The sequence below is a fragment of the Natator depressus genome, chromosome 4 (genome assembly GCF_965152275.1).
Source record: "Natator depressus isolate rNatDep1 chromosome 4, rNatDep2.hap1, whole genome shotgun sequence".
Classification (NCBI taxonomy): Eukaryota; Metazoa; Chordata; order Testudines; family Cheloniidae; genus Natator; species Natator depressus.
Genome location: NC_134237.1, coordinates 25558453 through 25578203, shown reverse-complemented (window position 1 = coordinate 25578203; position 19751 = coordinate 25558453). Strand labels below are relative to the sequence as shown.

The following is a 19751-nucleotide window of genomic DNA, read 5'->3' as shown; positions in this document are numbered from 1 at the left end:
GGTCACTTTGCAGATAGAATGTTGCAATTGCCCCTCCGAGTGATTTGGTTTCGGGGATAACTGCATTTTATTATTGTTGCTGAGCAGGAAAAATAGGAAAACATCTTCTAAATAACTCCACCTAATGTTTGGTGCTAGAGGAACATGTAACAGTGGCTTTGACTTTACAGAATCTGAAAGAAAAGGGAAAATGATGGAAATTTCTCTGACCCTTGCTACCAGCATAATAGAAGTGGATTATTTCAGTGTTTAGTGAAAAGGGAGCTTTGATGTTTTATGATTAAACTAAAGGATATTTTTCACATATGCTGTGTGATTTGTAAAAGCTGCTAAGTCTATCTGAGGTTTTAAAAAAAATTGCATACTCACATGAATGCGCATCACTCAGATATCAGAGTGAGCATCTATTATACATGCCGTGGACCAAACTCTCTCTACGTGACTGCGGTGGAGTTGCCAGGGAGTAACTGAATTTGGCCCTTTATAGCTGTTTTCTCATGTCCTCTATAGCTGTTTTCTCATGTCCTTTATATTTTATTCTCTGCCTCCATTGTGGGTTATGTATTTTAGATTATTTATCATTTGACCCTATCAGAAAATTGCACAGCTTCAGCAAAAACAGGAAACGAGTGTGTGAGTGATTCCTGATTAGCATTCGTCTGGGACTATTTCTTGACTGAATATTGTAACAGCATTAAGAGTTCCTGATAGTAACAAACTTGCATGATTACTCTCCCAAAAACATTTCTGCTGGGAAATGGGCCCAGAATAGTCTCCAGCTACCGTGTGAGCCAGACAGAGAGGTACTAGTACGAGGGACACTTGTGAAGGAGGGGATAGGTGGCCCAGCCATAGAAATTAGCTGTGGCTAACAGGCAGGGCAAGCACTCTTTATGCATCCGATGAAGTGAGCTGTAGCTCATGAAAGCTTATGCTCAAATAAATTGGTTAGTCTCTAAGGTGCCACAAGTCCTCCTTTTCTTTTTACTATATAAACAAAAGCTGATGAGCCCATGAATCGTTAAATATAGAAAGCCAAGTAGCACAACAGGCAGAGCACTTTATTTTTCTTGAAAAAATAAATTACTTTTAAAATATCCTGAGTGGGCCAAATTCAGAGAGCATGCATAAGGCAGTGTAAATTAGACCCTACCTGCACCCACACAACCAATGTGTAAGTGAGTCTTATCTATGTATCATAGGGTCTTGTAGTGCACTGATCTCCATGCCTCCCATGCATGTTAACTCCCCACCCTACTCATGTCTTCTTCCTGATCTCTGACTTGCCAGTTACACCAACTTCGCTTCACTTCAGGTCAGCCTAAGGGAGCTTCAATAAATGCAAAGGAGCTGTAGCACACACCATACGTCATCGCTGGGTTTGGCTGTGGGGGTGGGCAGTAGGTCACATTTTAGATTTTGTAAGGCACCGGATTTTAATACATTTCATATTCTCTTTTCACACCTTTTAAAAAAAGGTATTCTTTACTAATTTTGCTAAGAAAGAACCTACAGAGATATTGAATGAATATACCCAAATCACTAGGTGATATACCACAATTTATTCTAATTCTAAATTAGAGTGAAATAAACAAATTACATCCCCAACTTCCCTACAGAAATAAACCTAAATCTCATTGAAAAAATACACAAAATGCATAAAAGTGCAAGCCACATATAAATGGAAAGGTATTGTAAATCATACATCATTAAGGGAGACCAGTTTGTCCATTAAACAGAGGAGTATAATACAAGTGAATGTTAATGAAGCAAAACCAGACATCTTTTTATTTTTCTCTTCTCCCCGTATCTACAGATACATGGGGAGTCCACCAGTGTCTGCCATTTATGCCAAACAGAATGAATACTTGAAAAATCCCATAACAAGGAAGTTAGTGTTTCTTTGCCATTCTTAAACTTCCAGCATAAGCTGTGACTTAAGTTATAAGAGCTCTTCTTTTAAGTCGTAAAAGAGTTTAATTTATCTTGAGAATGATCCTAAATTGAACTGCTCATGTTGTTAGAGCCATAGAACCTTTCTCTACATTGTTTGCAATGATGGTGTTCCAATCAGTTTGAGATATTTTGATTGTCACAGCAAACTCCCAACCCTACATTTGATTTAACTTTGCCAAATAAATAGAAGTATATAAGTTGGCATGAATCGGAACATCATCCTTCCCACTTTCTGCATGACATTCTTAAAACATGTATTTATTTATTTGGTCTTCAAATATATCATAATGCGTGAAGTTTTGAAGTCTTGGAAGAATCCCTGTCAAATAAGTCTTTTAGAGCTGAGACCCACTTATCTTCCCTATAGTGATGCACAAATTATGTCTAGATTTTTAAGTATTAATTAAACCAAACTGGAGCTAGTGCAGATCAAGATGTAAGAACCAAGCTGTTTTTATGAACGACATACATTCTGAAGACAGTATTTTGAATAAAAAACAAATTCTGTACATATTCATGTTGCTGACATCTTTGTCGATGCAAGAAGGCTTTTAAGGGAGTTGAGTAGGAAAGACTGTTTAGTGTATTGGATGAAACTGACCATTAGGCTTCTGTGCTACAACATGGAGTACGCCCAAAGAAGTTTTGTTGTTGAAGGCGTCAGTGATTTGCGATATGGCCTCTTGCAATTATAATTTGTTTATGAAGATAAACGAGACCTAATTTTCAGAAATGTTGAGAGCCTGCAGCTTCCATTTACTTTATTTGGAGCTGTAGGGTCTCGACACTTCTGAAAATCAAAACTCACATGGAATTACAGCAAGCCATTGCCCACAGAAACTACGGATGAGTGTAGATGGTATAATACTGATCCTTTGTGAATATGAAACTTGCCTCCCTGTCCTTCTGTAGCAGTTGGGGAAGCGACCCAATAGGAGTTTGTATTTTTTGAAGCACTGTTAATGCCTGCTCTGATATCCTCTGAGATATCTTTATTATAACAGTAGCTATTGAAATATGTGGATAATGACCTATGCCATGTAACAGGAGTATTAAACTTTTGTAGCTTCTTACCCATGTTGGGTGACAAGGGCCAAGAAATAAAGTTTGGCCTCTCTGGCTCAGCTTTATTGCATAGTGCAGAGTGGGTTGAAGTTGCTCAAATATGCTAATATGTCCAGGTCTGTCTCTTTCTATTTGTATAATTGCCTCCACTTTTCCTGGATCTGATCAAACTTCTTTGTCACTAGGTGTATGTCCTACATAATTAATTTCTTTCAGCCCACTCTGCCACTTATTCCTGTGGAATTTAAGGCTCTTTTCCTTGGTGTTCTGGAGAACTTTATTCAGTCTCTCATCATAGTGTGAGCATTGTCATCTAAATGTTCATCTCTTTACTTCCACACCATCTCCTTCATATCTTCAAAGATCGGGGGCATAATTCCTTGCTTTTGCTTGAGATACGCAGGTAATACTGAAGGGAACTTACATGTACCAAAATGGGTGTTGAAGGTGTAGGGCCAGATTCTTCATTCCCTATTCAATTGGGAATAACCTCTTTGAAGTTAATGAAGTAATACCCTAGTGCAGAGGTGGGCAAACTATGGCCTGCGGGCCACATCCGGCCCGTGGAACCCTCCTGCCCGGCCCCTGAGCTCCTGGCCCAGGAGGCTAGCCCCCAGCCCCTCCCCTGCTGTTCCCCCTCCCCCAGAGCCTCAGCTCACTGTGCCCCCAGCGCAGTGCTCTGGGCGGTGGGGCTGCGAGCTCTTGCCGGGCAGTGCAGCTGCAGAGCCATGGCCTGACCCGGTGCTCTGTGCTGCATGGAGGCATGGCTGGCTCCAGCCAGTGGCAAGGCTGCCTGTCCTGGTGCTCTGGGCCAGCCACCAATGCTCTAGGCAGCACGGTAAGGGGGCAGGGAGCAGGGAGGGCTGGATAGAGGGCAGGGGAGTTTGGGGTGGTGGTAGAAGGTGGGGGTGTGGATAGGGATCAGGATGGTCAGAGGGTCGGGAACAGGGGGGCTGACTTGGGGGAGCAGGGGTCCCGGAGGGGAAGTCAGGAAGGAGAGGGGGGTTGGATGGGGCAGTGGGGGACAGTCAGGGAGAAGGGGTGGTTGGATGGGGCTGGGGTCCCAGGGGGGTCATCAGGGAATGAGAAGCTGGGGGGAGGGGAGGGTTGGATAGGAGGTGGGGGCCAGGCCATGCCTGGCTGTTTGGGGAGGCATAGCCTCCCCTAACCCGCCGGCCACACAATTTCAGAAACCCAACGTGGCCCTCAGGCCAAAAAGTTTGCCTGCCCCTGTTCTAGTGTTATTGGGCCATTAAACTGGAATCATGCAAAGTAGATGGAGAGTATATTTTTATTAGTGAAGATGATTAAGCATTGGAACAAACTACATAGAAAAATCACTTTTCTATCTCTTGTAGTCTTCAGATCAAGAGTAGATGGCTTTCTGGAAGATACCTTAGAGTCAAACACGTTATTGGGTTCAATACAGGAATAAATTGATTCAATTCTATGGCCTGTATTATACAGGAGGTCAGATTAGTTGATCTAACAATACCTTCTGGCCTTCAAATATATGAATCCTGTAGAATATAGCTCTCTGCTTATTTCTCAATTATTTATTATTTCAGATTTTTTCAAGTTTTTTTATTGGGTTTTTCCATACAATTTAAAGAGAGGTTTTTCAAGCTAGATGAGAGGAAAGGATACTTCAGTTATACAATACCAAAGGTCTTTGTCCTTATTTCAATTAAGCTGCATTTCTGGCTACTTCATATTGCAAGCTGGAAAATTCAGGTGAATCTGGCCCTGTATGTACTGAATGTTTAATGTACTAGGAGAATAGTTTTTCCCATTGTCAGGTTGGTGACAATATATCACAACAGATGTCTAAATTTTGTTGTGGAAAACATTACTTACAATGATGCTGGAGTATAACTGTTGCAGCAGGCAGGGTGTACGTGATAGTTCCCCCCCCACACCCCTTCTTCTATCTGTAATTATTAATGCTAGTAACCTTGCATGTTAAGCTGTTTAGCTTTGAAACAGGTAAGTTCATGCCATCTTTCAACATCTGATATCCCAAGGTCAGTGTTATACAGCTCTGACTTCAGTGAATAAAAAGTCAAACTATTGATAGTTCCTGTTGGTCAATTATTGTAAACTAATACTACTGACTTCAGATCAAATATTAACTATGCAAGTGCTCAGTATAGAATAGAGTGAGTGACAAGACTGTGTACTATTGTAAATTTCTGGTAACCATGCACGGCTTACCAGAAATTAATCATTTATCTGTGTCATTTTTGGTTCTACTTACTATTCCTTTGATGGATGTTCTCCCAAAGAATCATAAAACATAACAATATGCTAATATATTTTGCAGATGTGTACTTTTAATATTAGATACTGATGCCACCCTCTATAGTTAAGGTTCAAATATGCTTACCATTATAAACTTTCCTTTTCCTTTTGCTCACAACTCTCTGAACGTTCTTTTGGGCTGAAATTCTACATACTTTGTCCTAGTCCAAAATGCTGAGCAAATTTGACTTTGGCGAGCTATTGAAATGTAAAAAAAAACCAACAAAAACCCTCCCCCCCACACACACACACAAACCCATGATTTTTTTGTAATCCAGTCAGATATCTTTCACTCTGATAACTTAAAGTTTGTTTCCATTGAGCCTTTAAAATCAAATCTGGTGTGAAAAATATTTGTTTCAGTAGTTTTACAGCTGAGAGATTTAAATATGGCAAAATTGTGCATTGTTTCTAGTTATCTTTTTCTAAGATGTTTTAAGGATGCACTTGTTAAGGATGCCCTAGTTAAGGATACACTACTCTGATTAATATTTGATTGAGGCACTTATAGAATGTTTATGAGCAGAATATTGGTGCCTTCCAGATTTAGGAAAATACACAAAGAATAAGGTCTGTCAAATGCAGTTTGTGTCCATTTTCATCTCCCTCCCCTGTGAGAAAATTATATTTATAGTATATGTGGGGGGTTGTGAGTAAATTAATATGCTGTATGACATTCTTAGGGAAGTTCAAAGAAGTACACCTTGTATTTGAACCAGAACATAATAAGGTTTGTGGCAATTCTTAGTTCTTGTAGGAGAGAGAGAGCTACAGTCTGAGACTAGCTCCCCCAAAAGTTCTATCTCCTGCACAAATGAATTTTACCTTAGAGGAAGACAGTTCCATCATTACTGAAGAGCAGAAAAGACAATGGCAGCTGTAGTTCCAGGTGGTGAAAGTATTTTAGGTATCCTGAGCCAAAGCTGCTTAGCACTTCAAAAATAAGACTCAGACCTTCATAGTTAATTGGAGAAAACAGAAGATCTTGAGAGCTTCTCAAGAGCAATATATCCAGGTAAAGGAATATACACCTACAACTGGAAATTCCTTTTAAGCTTGTAACTGTCACAGGCTAAATAACCCTTTATCAAGGAACATTCGGGCCATTGAGGACAGCTAAGTTAAGGACATTTCAATGTCTCAGTCAAAGATAACTTCAGTGCTTGAGTGTACTAAGTTAAGAATGGTTCTTTTAATGTCCCTGCACTCTGAACCTGCTGAGCTGATAGGCTCCACAGGGGAATGAGCCAGCAGAAAAATGAACTGTTAGAAAAACGCTCAGCTTCAAGGAACTTGCAAACCTCACGGCTGAAGATGACTGACCTTGTAAGTGCTACTAGCTGAATAGGCAGATCAAGGACTTAAAATATCTGTTGGGAAAGTCTGTAGAGTTGATAAACACCGCTTGTAAAATTCTCCAGATGGCTTCCCCTTCCCTCCTCTCCCCCACCCAAAGCAGAATAATTAAATATAAGACCCTTCCCCCCAATACTCCCTGAAAACTCAACGACCTAGCATAAGTTATGCAGCATTAGGAGTAAAATAACAGTCACTCAACAAAAGTCAGGTGCTTCTTAAGGTAAAAGTATTGCATCTGCACTGTTACTTCAGCTAAATTGCACATTGGCACTATTTTATACTCTTGTTCTCCTTGTTAAATGCTTTATGGTTTATGTTTTAAATACGCTGGTCTATCAAAAATGGTTGTAAGGATCCATCTTCTTTGTCTCCCCTCAGCCCTACCTTTTACATTATATCTTAATATAGTTCATCCTGGTAAAATGTTTACTTAATGAAAAGTATAAATCATTCAAAATTTTGCCTAGGATTCCAGGGCTTTACTGCTGTGTAACATTCCTTGCAATTTTTTCTAAGACTTCTGTGGAGATTGATACCTAGAATATTTTGTTTTGTATATTAAGTCAATCCTAGAAAAGAGGTTATATTATTACCCTGGGAGCATATAGGGTGTATTTTAATCCCATTTTGAAACAATATGGGCTAGATTTTTACTTAGAACACAGGGCTGCACAAAAGAGTAAGGTTGTGTCCACATGGGAAAGTTGCACATACCGATTTCAAAACTAATTTAATTAACCTGATGAAAATTCCTATGTGGACACTCTTATTTTGGTTTATGTACAGATTATTCAGGTTTAGCTGAAACATGCTCCCAGTTGACTTGAACTGAATTGAACTAAGAGTGGCCACACACAATGCACTGGTTTAACCCTCAGAAACATTTATGGGGTAATGTTATACCTCATGAGCATATATGTTGTGATAACTCATGATCTAATACCCTCCACCAATGCTGTTTTAGGACATTGTACATGTGCCTAGGTGACATAAAAAAATATTTTTGCAAGATATAAATTTTTTCTGTATCAAAAAAAATACATGGAGTACAAACATACCCCAAACATATTGCACTGTTCTCTTAAATTTTTAGTAGTTTTCAATAAACGTGTTGTCTTCTAGTGAGTGTATGTTGTATTGTAATAGCCTATTCTAATTGATAATTCATTGCAGTGACTGTGGTTGCCGCATACAGTCATGCTAAGGAAAGTTGGTCCCAGCCAGGCCTGTTACATATCCCCAACACAGAGTAGACTGATGCTGGCTTTCTTTACTTAACACTCTTGCGGGGATTTTCTGTCTAGTATTTTGCTAAAACACTGCTGACTCTTGAGGGGATTTTCTGTGCTCTGCAATTCAAGATGGCAAACAAATGGGTATGCTATTCCACTTCCAAACTCATAAAAAGGATTTGAAACTCTGAAAGCAAGTCACTGTATGATGACAACATAGTGGATGATACTGACTTTGTGCAAGATCTTGTGGAAAGTTGTTCTGAGAAGGAAGACCATGTTTCCAGTGATTTTTCAACAAATTCATCTTCAGACAATGAGGAGCTCATGTTCAGCCATAGTACAAGACTGGAAGAAACATAGGTGGGGATAGCTTCTTCACCAATATTCAGTTCGCTGAAGATCCACCGAATGAAAATCTGATGTGTGTTGGAACAATCTGACCAAACAAGACAGCTATACCCAGTGAGATGCATCCCCATCTTAGAGAAAAGTTGTCAACGAGTGTGCAGGTTTCCTGGGCCACTCACCTTGGTTTCCTATGTTCCAAAGAAGGGCAATTTGATAATATTGCTATTGGAGATGCATCATGACAAGGTTGTAGAAGGAGACAAAGGAAACTAGAAGTGGTGTCAATAACACGGAAAATCCTTCAAGAATGTACTCCTGTATGTGCAAGATAAATAAGTGGCCAATGGTTCTTTTCTTCAACATGCTTGATATTGTTGGCATTACAATTTTCATCACTTGGGTCAGCAACAATCCTGCTTGGCAACAGGCTTGACCAAGACAAAAAAGATGCTTATTTTTTATAAATCAAGGAGAACAACTCAGATGCACATATAAAGAGAATGATTAATGATCTGGAGGATGGTGTGGATTGCACCCTCAGCAAGTTTGCAGAGGACACTAAACTGGGAGGAGGGTAAGGATAGGATACAGGGGGACCTAGACAAATTAGAGGATTGGGCCAAAAGAAATCTGATGAGGTTCAACAAGGACAAGTGCAGAGTTCTGCACTTAGGACGGAAGAATCCCATGCACCGCTACAGACTAGGGACCGAATGGCTAGGCAGCAGTTCTGCAGAAAAGGACCTAGGGGTTACAGTGGACAAGAAGCTGGATATGAGTCAACAGTGTGCCCTTGTTGCCAAGGAGGCCAATGGCATTTTGGGATGTATACGTAGGGGTATTGCCAGCAGATCGAGGGACGTGATCGTTCCCCTCTATTCGACATTGGTGAGGCCTCATCTGGAGTACTGTGTCCAGTTTTGGGCCCCGCACTACAAGAAGGATGTGGAAAAATTGGAAAGAGTCCAGCGGAGGGCAACAAAAATGATTAGGGGACTGGAACACATGACTTATGAGGAGAGGCTGAAGGAACTGGGATTGTTTAGTCTGCGGAAGAGAAGAATGAGGGGGGATTTGATAGCTGCTTTCAACTACCTGAAAGGGGGTTCCAAAGAGGCTGGATCTAGACTGTTCTCAGTGGTAGCAGATGACAGAACGAGGAATAATGGTCTCAAGTTGCAGTGGGGGAGGTTTAGGTTGGATATTAGGACAAACTTTTTCACTAGGAGGGTGGGGAAACACTGGAATGCGTTGCCTAGGGTGGTGGTGGAATCTCCTTCCTTAGAAGTTTTTAAGGTCAGGCTTGACAAAGCCCTGGCTGGGATTATTTAGTTGGGGATTGGTCCTGCTTTGAGCTGGGGGGTTGGACTAGATGATCTCCTGAGGTCCTTTCCAACCCTGATATTCTATGATTCTATGAAGAATCCTCGATTCCTGTCATCTCACCATGCCCAGCAACAGCAGAACTCTCATCTCTTGGCTATCATCGAAAACCAGCCACCATGAGAGCACCTAGCAAACTCAGCAGTAGACGCTACCACATTTGCCCACAGTCAGCTGACCAGAAGAGTCACAAGCAACGTAGAGAATGCAATGCATTTATATGCACGGAGCACTCCACGTTGATGCTGGTGTGTGAACATTGCATATAGGCTCACAGTAAGACTCTTGCTAGTTCTTTCAATTTGCTAGTTAACGTTTTTGGGCTAAAACATTAAAGAATTGTTTAGTTTCTGAATGCATTTGCGGTACAAACTTCCTTCATGACCTAGTTAATGTAACTTTTTCTTCTTGACACTGGAAGAAGGTAAACTAAGGGTACGGCTACACTTAAATGTCCAGCTTGTGGAGACATACTTGCATTAGCTCTGATCAAGCCAGCACATTAAAAAAATAGAGTATAACCGAGTGGCAGGAGGGTTTAGCCGTGCCTAGCATATTGGATGGGTGCATACTCAGGGCAGTTAGCCCCTTGAACTGTCACAACTACACTCTATTTTTAGCACACTAGCTCAATCTGAACTGATACACCTAAGTCTCCTCAAGTGGGGAATCACACCCTCAGCTCAAAGTGTGAGCATATCCTAACTCAGTTCAAATTCACACTGGAGATTAAGCCAATGAAACTCTCTCATGAACACAAGCCCATACATGGATTAACAAACACCCTTACTCTTATGTAGGCCACCTGGGCTTGGGTCCAAGTACATAGTAGTCGGAGCATTTATTCACTTACATACTCCCTCTTTGGGGCAAGTGAATGAGGAATGGGCAAACTCTTGGGATCCCTTCTTCCCCTTTCCTCACCCCATTCCACTCTTTGGCCTTATAAACATGCACTCTGTTCTATTCTATGCTAATATCTCTCAAAGATTTCAAATATACTGGGTAATAGATAAGCAATAGGGCTAGACTTACTGAGCTGAGCGAGCCAGAGTGGACAGGCAGGGGAGTAGTTTATTGAGGGTATAGGCCAAGAGAAAATTACTAACCTCTCCTTAACTGCAAGGAGGATCCCCAGGTAAAATTGTGCCTCAGACATGCCTCTGACTAACAATGTCTCCTGACGTGGGGCAGCTTATGCACCACCCCTAGCTCAGGGCTAACCCAAAAGTCAACATCTAGCCCTACATAATTATCTATTACCCAGGATATTAGTCTTCTTTGAGAGACTTTAGCAGACAATAGAACCATGTATGTTCAGACGCACTGAAACCTGGAGGAGGGGTGCTGAGCATCTGATATAATGGAGGAGACACTAATCTCAGAAGTTCCACCTCTAACTACCTGATTACAGGGGCACATTAGGTGACTAGAGGTTTAATTACACAACTTTGTGCCCACAACTCATTTTGCAAATGCAACTGCAAAAAAAAAAAAAAGGCAAAAAAAAAAAAGCATGAATTTGACAGATGCAGTGCAAATAGTAAGGCCACATTTCAACCTGGCTAAAATAAAATTGTTAAGTGATGTTGAAGCCTAATAAATAAAGAAGGCAGCAGTGGGCCCTTTCTTCCGTATTTGTATCAGGATGAAGTAGGCTGCGCTGCAGAACGAATAGTTTTCATAGAAAATATCTTGGCTGATACAAAGACGTAACCTTGTCACCTTCTGTATCTTTTGCTGAAGTTAACATTGTCTTTGCGCTTCTGGTATCTTGCAGCCTTAGCGCAAAACACTGAGTCAAAATAGTGCTTCTTTTGTCTCTATTTTTTGTCCTTTTTCTCAGAGCCTTGAACTCTAGATAGAATGTGGGCCTTCACTCAAAGGGGAAAAAAAGCTAATCTTGCAAAAATACACATTCCTAAGAAGTGCTAGTTACAGAGTGCTTATGCAAACACATCCACATATTAAGTGGTCCCAAAACATCCCCATATTAAGGATGGTACAAAAACATTCCCCAAGGATAACAGGAACACACTGACCCCTCCTAAAAGAAAAGGTCACGATAACAGTATATAATAAAGGTGTTTTGATCGTACCAACATGTACAAAATAATGGGTGATAACTAGTGACATCAGGGGGTGGTAACTAACTAATGTCATAGGGGCAGTACTAACTTGTTTGTATCAGGGTATAACCATCAACATTAACCACAGAAGGTAATGTAAATTAGATTACTTGGGTCCAGTTCTGCCATCACTTACTTACACCAGGTTGAGTGGGGGCATAACTGTTTGCCCCTATAGTCACTAAAAACCTGATTTGCCACCCTTTTTAATGGTGAGTCTTATCTTACACCCCAAGAAGTCCTATTCAATCACTCACACTCACTGAGAGTTCCCTAGACCTTTACCCATGTGCAAAGAAGTCCAAGCTGTTTTGCTTTACATGCTGGTGAGCTGAAGAAAGGTATAGATTTAAGTAGCTTCCATCCTCCTCTAAAGTATACCTGCTTCTGACTCTATGGCATGTAAGTGACACCCACTTTGATTCTGTTACGAATGTTAGAAAGGCAATGTCACTTACACAACCTTATGCATCGCTTCCAGATCGGTTTTCTTAAAAAAAAAAACCAACACACACATACACACACACCACTCAATAAAGATGTTCTGTTTACTTTTAAGACATCGAATTTCCAGCTTAGAAACAAACCCTCCTCCTCTAGCAGAACCATCTGTATTGTTGTGCAGGAGAATGCAGGCCAAAGTGCTGTTTACACCAGAATACACACAACTCTCTAAAGTTACATTCATTTATTGTGTCAGCATGTAAGCAGCTGTCAGCTGAAGTGCACCTAGCACTAGTCCTCTTTGATTGGAATTAGCTGTTTATACAATATGTGACTCACCAAGCCAAGACACTGCAAGCCTGGAAAAACATATATTTATATCACAACAAAAAATTAGTCAGTTACAAACTCTGTATGTTACCAAATGTGATCCATTTATTTATATAGTAACTCAATTATTTTGTTGCTTATAGTCCAGCCAGTCACCTTTCACATCCTTCCAAAATAAATTTAAAAATGTCATTGATGATAATATGAAATAACTCCATTGGAGTCAGTGGAGTTACTCTAGATTTATACCACATTTGCACCAGAGGAGAATCAAGCTACAGTATCCCAATAGTGTAAGCTTTTACTCATGCAAATAGTTGAGTAATAACTACATTGGCTTGATTCTTCTCTGGTGAAAATCTAGAGGATTGACTTCAGAGTGTAAGGGTTTCCAGGACTGGGACCTAAACACCCAGTTCTATCATCCTTCTTTGGGAAAAGCTTCTAGAGATCAGGAATTGTACTGCATTTTTAGAAAAGTATATATAGACATGCAAACAGGCAGAGAAAGACTAAAAATACAAATACCAAATAATATGTTTAAAATAAGGAAAAGGGGGGGGAAACAAAAGCTTACACCACATTCTTGTGAAGCTATTGTTTTGTCTTCTAATGTGTTCTTCAGATAGCTCATAACTGAGCTCTTAAACAGGTTCGAAAACATTAAAATATAGTTGAATGCTAATCTGTACATATAGTTTGTCTTATTAGTACTAATAGTACCTGGCTCTTTTATATAGCACTTATTAGTAGATCTCAAAGAGCTTTACAAAGGAGGTATCTTAGCCCTGTTTTTTAGACATGGGGAAACTGAGGCACAGAGCAGCAATGTGACTTACCCAAAGTCACACAGCAGCTAGTGGCAGAGCTGGTAATGGAACCCAGGTCTCCTGAGTTCCAGTCAAGTGCCCTATCCACTCAGATGTGGTTCCTCTCAGTAGCTCCAAGAAGTATAAATCCAAAAATGACCCTACACCATTCTGGAAGATTTGCCTGTGTGAGGATTGCAGAATTGCTGCTTTAGAGGTTAGCTTTCTGATGAAAAACACCTGGCCCTTTTGGAAAACTAGTGCTTCCACTGATATCATTCTAAGTGTCTTTTTATTTCAAATACGAAGTTAACACCTGCCTTTTAGTTATAGCGGTTTAAAAGAGAAGTTGCTTTTATATGTATATAACAGATTTAAAAAATATCAATACCTCTACATTAGTAGATGAGGCTACTGCCTCTGCTGGGGGGGGGGGGTGTCTCATTACAAAGATACTTGTCTGCAGGTCCTTAATTTGATGATGTGAAAGGAGCCCTGTGTCTGCATGAAGTCCCATTGACCTCAGAGGGGCTCCATGTGGGTACAAGGGTCTGTGTTAATGGAACCACTTGTGGACCTGTGGGCTAGGACTAGGACAAGGAGATGTCAACGTGAATTCTCTAATTTTCATACAATATATATTTGGACACTTCTGATACTAATTTCACAACTTAAAAAAAAAAGTTGAAACATTGATTTCCACTGCTGTTTAATGGGAAAGCTGAATCTCCCCATCCTACCTGGTATCATCAAGTTATTGAATTGCTTGTTGATTTTTAAAATATATTTTGGATTGTATCTATGTATGTGTTGTGCTGTTCTTTGTAATTGGATGTAGTGGTTAGAATGTGGATTGTGTTACAATGGAGCTATCCATTAAGGAAACACAGACAAGGCCTAAATGTTAAATTCCTTAGATGTTACCATTTTGAAAGGAGGGTGAAGTGTATTTCACCCCTTTATGGATAGAAATGGTCAATATCTTAAACTATCTTAAGCTACTGTGTAAAGCTGAGAGGGGCAAACATACCCTGCCAGTTCTCCCTGAACAAAATAAAGAACAGGCAGGATTACTTGAGTGGATTTGCCATGTCTCAGAGGCCTGCTTGACCTTGTTTAGTGGCTCCTTAATGAGGCTACTGATAAAAATTTCAGCATGAGCCTTTCAGCTATGACAAGAGTGGCTCCTAACAGCCTCTTCAGCTCTGTAAAGCACATCTCTGATTCTCTGGTTTGTCTTCTGGATGCTATTCTTTGTGGTTTCTGTCCCCTCACACCACCCTGCTTAACTAACCTTGAGAAAAGTAATTATGCACTCACTATTGATGAGTGAGGATCCATATTTAATTATGTGTAACATGTTCCACTCTCGGAGTTTTAGTTCTTTGTTCATTGACGCATGTCAGGTCAGATTGCTATGTGCTTTTAGCCATGCAGTAGTGATCTTCACACTATAGTGAATTGCCTCTCTTCCTTAGGTTGCACAAGGAAGAGGATTATTTCCTGCGTTCTTCAAGAAGCTAGTGGACCAGTCTTTTGGTACACATGTCTTACCAGTCATTCCTCCTTGTTGGGCTTTTACCTATTTACCAAAGAGGATCTTTTTATATGCTGACATGGTTGGAGCAGAGCTGTAGGATATATGTGCAGTATCTGTGGTGAGCACGTGAAGAGAGTTCAAACACTACACTCAGAGAGGTTCTTTTCAGGTCACAGAGACCGTTAGATCACATTTGTACAGAGCAGAACTTCTTTCCAGACTCCTAGATTTGCTGCAACATAAACTTTGCCAGCACAAAAAGGACATTAATTAAAAGTTCTTCAGCTCTAGTACTTGCATACATAAACACCCTCTTTAGAAGCCACTTGTGGTAATTTACCTTAATTTAATAGTCAAAGTTGTTTAAAATAATGCATCAAGTTAACCTTTTTAGAGTATTTTGATTATAGGTATAAGTCAAGATGGTCCCAAGCAGGAACCCAAATCTAGCCTTATCCACCCCACCCCCCAAATCTCAAAAAGAATTCAGACTAAAATCTTTGCATCTGAAACCATCCCATGGGTTTTTGTTCAAGGTCAGATTCAAAGGCAGAAGGAACTCTCTCTCTCGGTCTGGTTCAGATGTAGGCTGAGTGGCAGAAATGTCATGAAACTAGCTCACAAAATGTCAGCACCATTGAATGCAAACTTTAACCCTGATTCTGTCTCAGTCTCTGAATCCTAGCCTAAACTGAATCCAGATCCAAACGCTGTCTCCTTGGACAATCTGTTCATGATAAAAACATGTTCTATTTCTATATGAAATTCTTTAGAGAGCCCAGTGCAGGCCAGAGCAGTCTGATTGGGTGCTGGGTGGATTCCCTGGAGATGGGAGGACTCTCCCCCTCCCCCCTCTGGTCATATCCTCTGCTCCACAGAGGATAGTTCAGCCCAATGGCTGAAATAGCTTCTGCGGGCTCTTCTGTAGCCCCAAACTTGAAGGGAAAGTTGTAAGGATTTTCATGGGAGGAGATCCTCCTGCAGATCCTCCTTGCCCTTGAACCACCTTGGCCCCTGTGCACATTTACATGGGAAGTTCACATGGAGCAGAGCTCTGCATTGCACAGGAGATATGCAGCCCCAATATGCCACTCTTCACAACCAGCCCTTCCTCCTCCCACACTTGATACAGGTTCTGCTGTCTTGGGAGCTTCCATGGCCACAGAAGAAGGGCTGTGGAGGGGGGGGTTAGTTTACCACTCGTAGGCCAGCAATAAATTACCCCCCTCTGGAACAAGCCGGCGAAGGAACTGTGACTCAGAGACCCACCTTGGAGTCACAAAGCATCCTTGCACTGCTCATGGGATGTTGCAGTTTACACATCACCTCTTGCTCAGGGCTGTCCCTAAAGTCACAATCTAACATTTGTATAAGATAGTTGTGCGTTACTGAATATCTGCAGTATTTTGCCCCAAATATGGCTATACTGCAAAGGTGGACACTGATGCCCGTGTATGTAGTTTGTACAGCCATCAGGATAGCGCTTTGGGAGTCATTTGGATGCAAGGCGTTAGAAGTGGAGGATCGTTATCATTGAAGAGTGCTTTTGTTAGCAAATGGTCTGTATGAAACAAAACACGAGAGACTGTTACATACGTATTCCCTGGACAGGCATACATATTCCCTGGAAACACATTAAATTAACTCATAGGCTATACTATAAATTGATATACAATAGTGTCCCTGGGGGTACTTCTATTTATGTCAAGATCAGTTCTGGTTAAGCTGTAAGGACTACAAAGTGAAGCTGGGTAACATTGCCATGACTGAACTGATAACAAGACACCCAGTGGTGAATAAAGGCAGGATAATCACAAAAAAAAGAGTTACTGTTTTCCTTATTATGTTCTTGGTTAAGGCAAGGAAAAAGTATTATCCCTAAACCTCCTTCTGTCTCATTCTCTGAACAAGAAGAAAAGGAGTACTTGTGGCACCTTAGAGACTAACCAATTTATTTGAGTATAAGCTTTCGTGAGCTACAGCTCACTTCATCTGTAGCTCACGAAAGCTTATGCTCAAATAAATTGGTTAGTCTCTAAGGTGCCACAAGTACTCCTTTTCTTTTTGCGAATACAGACTAACACGGCTGCTACTCTGATCTCTGAACAAGAACTTCCCGAGTCTCCTGGGCTATCCAGCCCAAGGAAAAAAGAACTCTGAAAATATTTAAGAATCATTTCCTAGTACAGTAGCTATTAAGTGTTGAGCAGCACCTTGCAGGATCTGGACCAGAAATCCTCAAATATAAATGAAGACCTAGCCCTGGTCTACACTAGGACTTTAGGTCGAATTTAGCAGCATTAAATCGATGTAAACCTGCCCCCGTCCACACGATGAAGCCCTTTATTTCGACTTAAAGGGCTCTTAAAATCGATTTCCTTACTCCACCCCTGACAAGCGGATTAGCGCTTAAATCGGCCTTGCCGGGTCGAATTTGGGGTACTGTGGACACAATTAGACGGTATTGGCCTCCGGGAGCTATCCCAGAGTGCTCCATTTTGACCGCTCTGGACAGCACTCTCAACTCAGATGCACTGGCCAGGTAGACAGGAAAAGAACCGCGAACTTTTGAACCTCATTTCCTGTTTGGCCAGCGTGGCAAGCTGCAGGTGACCATGCAGAGCTCATCAACAGAGGTGACCATGATGGAGTCTCAGAATCGCAAAAGAGCTCCAGCATGGACCGAACGGGAGGTACGGGATCTGATCGCTGTATGGGGAGAGGAATCCGTGCTATCAGAACTCCGTTCCAGTTTTCGAAATGCCAAAACCTTTGTCAAGATCTCCCAGGACATGAAGGACAGAGGCCATAACAGGGACCCGAAGCAGTGCCGCGTGAAACTGAAGGAGCTGAGGCAAGCCTACCAGAAAACCAGAGAGGCGAACGGCCGCTCCGGGTCAGAGCCCCAAACATGCCGCTTCTATGATGAGCTGCATGCCATTTTAGGGGGTTCAGCCACCACTACCCCAGCCGTGTTGTTTGACTCCTTCAATGGAGATGGAGGCAATACGGAAGCAGGTTTTGGGGACGAAGAAGATGATGATGATGACGAGGTTGTAGATAGCTCACAGCAAGCAAGCGGAGAAACCGGTTTTCCCGACAGCCAGGAACTGTTTCTCACCCTGGACCTGGAGCCAGTACCCCCTGAACCCACCCAAAGCTGCCTCCTGGACCCAGCAGGCGGAGAAGGGACCTCCGGTGAGTGTACCTTTTAAAATACTATACATGGTTTAAAAGCAAGCATGTGAAAGGATTACTTTGCCCTGGCATTCGCGGCTCTCCTGGATATACTCCCAAAGCCTTTGCAAAAGGTTTCTGGGGAGGGCAGACTTATTGCGTCCTTCATGGTAGGACACTTTACCACTCCAGGCCAGTAACACGTACTCGGGAATCATTGTACAACAAAGCATTGCAGTGTATGTTTGCTGGCGTTCAAGCAACATCCGTTCGTGTGTTATCCTCAGGAGAGTGAGATATAATCCATGGTCACTGGTTGAAATAGGGTGCTTTTCTTCAGGGGACACTCAGAGGAGCCCATTCCTGCTGGGCTGTTTGCCTGCGGCTGAACAGAAATGTTCCCCGCTGTTAGCCACAGGGAGTGGGGAGGGTTGAGGGGGTAGCCACGCGGTGGGGGGAGGCAAAATGCGACCTTGTAACGACAGCACATGTGCTATGTATGTAATGTTAACATCAAGGTTTACCCTGAAAGAGTGTAGCCAGTGTTTTATAAAATGTGTCTTTTTAAATACCGCTGTCCCTTTTCTTTTCTCCACCAGCTGCATGTGTTTCAATGATCACAGGATCTTCTCCTTCCCAGAGGCTAGTGAAGATTAGAAAGAAAAAAAAACGCACTCGAGATGAAATGTTCTCCGAGCTCATGCTGTCCTCCCACACTGACAGAGCACAGACGAATGCGTGGAGGCAAATAATGTCAGACTGCAGGAAAGCACAAAATGACCAGGAGGAGAGGTGGCGGGCTGAAGAGAGTAGGTGGCGGGCTGAAGAGAGGGCTGAAGCTCGAATGTGGCGGCAGCGTGATGAGAGGAGGCAGGATTCAATGCTGAGGCTGCTGGAGGACCAAACCAGTATGCTCCAGTGTATGGTTGAGCTGCAGCAAAGGCAGCTGGAGCACAGACTGCCACTACAGCCCCTGTGTAACCAACCGCCCTCCTCCCCAAGTTCCATAGCCTCCACACCCAGACGCCCAAGAACGCGGTGGGGTGGCCACCGGCCAACCAGCCACTCCACCACAGAGGATTGCCCAAAAAAAAGAAGGCTGTCATTCAATAAATTTTAAAGTTGTAAACTTTTAAAGTGCTGTGTGGCATTTTCCTTCCCTCCTCCACCACCCCTCCTGGGCTACCTTGGTAGTCATCCCCCTATTTGTGTGATGAATGAATAAAGAATGCATGAATGTGAAGCAACAATGACTTTATTGCCTCTGCAAGAGGTGATCAAAGGGAGGAGGGGAGGGTGGTTAGCTTACAAGGAAGTAGAGTGAACCAAGGGGCGGGGGGTTTCATCAAGGAGAAACAAACAGAACTTTCACACCGTAGCCTGGCCAGTCATGAAACTGGTTTTCAAAGCCTCTCTGATGCGTACCGCACCCTCCTGTGCTCTTCTAACCGCCCTGGTGTCTGGCTGCGCGTAACCAGCAGCCAGGCGATTTGCCTCAACCTCCCACCCCGCCATAAACGGCTCCCCCTTACTCTCACAGATATTGTGGAGCACACAGCAAGCAGTAATAACAGTGGGAATATTGGTTTCGCTGAGGTCTAACCGAGTCAGTAAACTGCGCCAGCGCGCCTTTAAACGTCCAAATGCACATTCTACCACCATTCTGCACTTGCTC

At 42.2% G+C, this 19751-nt stretch overlaps 1 protein-coding gene across 1 annotated transcript; it reads left to right on the top strand.

The window, feature by feature from the left end:
• The first annotated feature begins 17427 nt into the window (after window positions 1-17427).
• LOC141986077 (uncharacterized) lies at window positions 17428-19196 on the top strand. The gene is made up of 2 exons (XM_074950235.1): window positions 17428-18097; window positions 18676-19196. The coding sequence occupies exons 1-2, from the start codon at window positions 17515-17517 to the stop codon at window positions 19194-19196; spliced, it is 1104 nt and encodes a 367-aa protein (XP_074806336.1). The 5' UTR covers window positions 17428-17514.
• The last annotated feature ends 555 nt before the right edge of the window (window positions 19197-19751 follow it).

Coding starts and splice junctions, on each gene's coding strand:
- LOC141986077 (XM_074950235.1), top strand. CDS start 17,515: ATGCAGAGCTCATCAACAGAGGTGACCATGATGGAGTCTCAGAATCGC. Junction 18,098..18,675: donor AGGCGGAGAAGGGACCTCCG/GTGAGTGTACCT, acceptor TTTCTCCACCAG/CTGCATGTGTTTCAATGATC.